A 726-nucleotide genomic window follows, 5' to 3' on the forward strand; every position below is an offset into this window, starting at 1 on the left:
TTTTTTTTTTTAAAAAGCAAAACAAGCTTCTGTGGAGCTTAACTTGTATTGAACCTGAAATATTTCTTTAATGTTGGCTTCAAATGTTGTTTAGGTGGTAAACGTGTCTCGTACCCTGAGGCGTGTCATCGTCAGTGAAGAACTGCGTGGCCTCCAGCGCTGACTCTGCCTCCTCTGGACACAACGCTTCAGAAAGAGAGACGAGAACAATGAAATTAACAAATATATCACATACACACTCAAAACGACTCGTGCTGTCACACACCCTCAAAAATAAACATCTCATTCTTATCTTTTCTGCAAATCATCTTTACACACACAGTCCAAAAACAAGTGCTAGTTTCTCATTTCAATAAACCTCAAACACCCCCACACACACACACACACAGAGAGAAGAGTGTCTGCTGAGAGTGGCGATCTGGTTTCCTCACACTGTGCTTATGTTTGTTGTTCACAAGTGTCGTTCACACACAGTTCCTAAATACAAATAAAATCACTAATAATGTTCCTCAAAAACCTACTTCGTTTTTCTCTTTCTGCTTACACTGTTATACTCTTTCCATGGCCTGGTTAATAAAGTCTCTATGACTGTAAACATACCAGGAGGCAGGTGGAGTTTGTAGAGAAGTTTGAGTTTTTCCGTCATATCGCCATGATACATTCCACCTGAGAGACAACACAAACCAAAAACTGCTGTGATGAAGATGTCAAGAAGCTTAGAAGAGA

The 726-nt window shown here is 39.9% G+C and overlaps 1 protein-coding gene across 1 annotated transcript in view; it reads right to left on the minus strand.

Moving 5' to 3' along the window:
* The window catches only part of LOC107552326 (TBC1 domain family member 9B), a gene marked incomplete at its 3' end in the record, with an annotated part of 30,971 nt that overhangs the window by 2,983 nt on the left and 27,262 nt on the right, over positions 1-726 (minus strand). Inside the window, exons 18-19 of the mRNA XM_016234187.1 lie at positions 601-666; positions 115-186 (exon numbers count right to left, since the gene is read on the minus strand). Of these exons, the coding sequence (XP_016089673.1) occupies positions 115-186; positions 601-666 (138 nt within the window). The remainder of the gene's footprint in view (positions 1-114; positions 187-600; positions 667-726) is intronic.

This window comes from Sinocyclocheilus grahami, unplaced genomic scaffold, assembly GCF_001515645.1.
Source record: "Sinocyclocheilus grahami isolate Dianchi unplaced genomic scaffold, SAMN03320097.WGS_v1.1 scaffold447.1, whole genome shotgun sequence".
Classification (NCBI taxonomy): domain Eukaryota; kingdom Metazoa; phylum Chordata; class Actinopteri; order Cypriniformes; family Cyprinidae; genus Sinocyclocheilus; species Sinocyclocheilus grahami.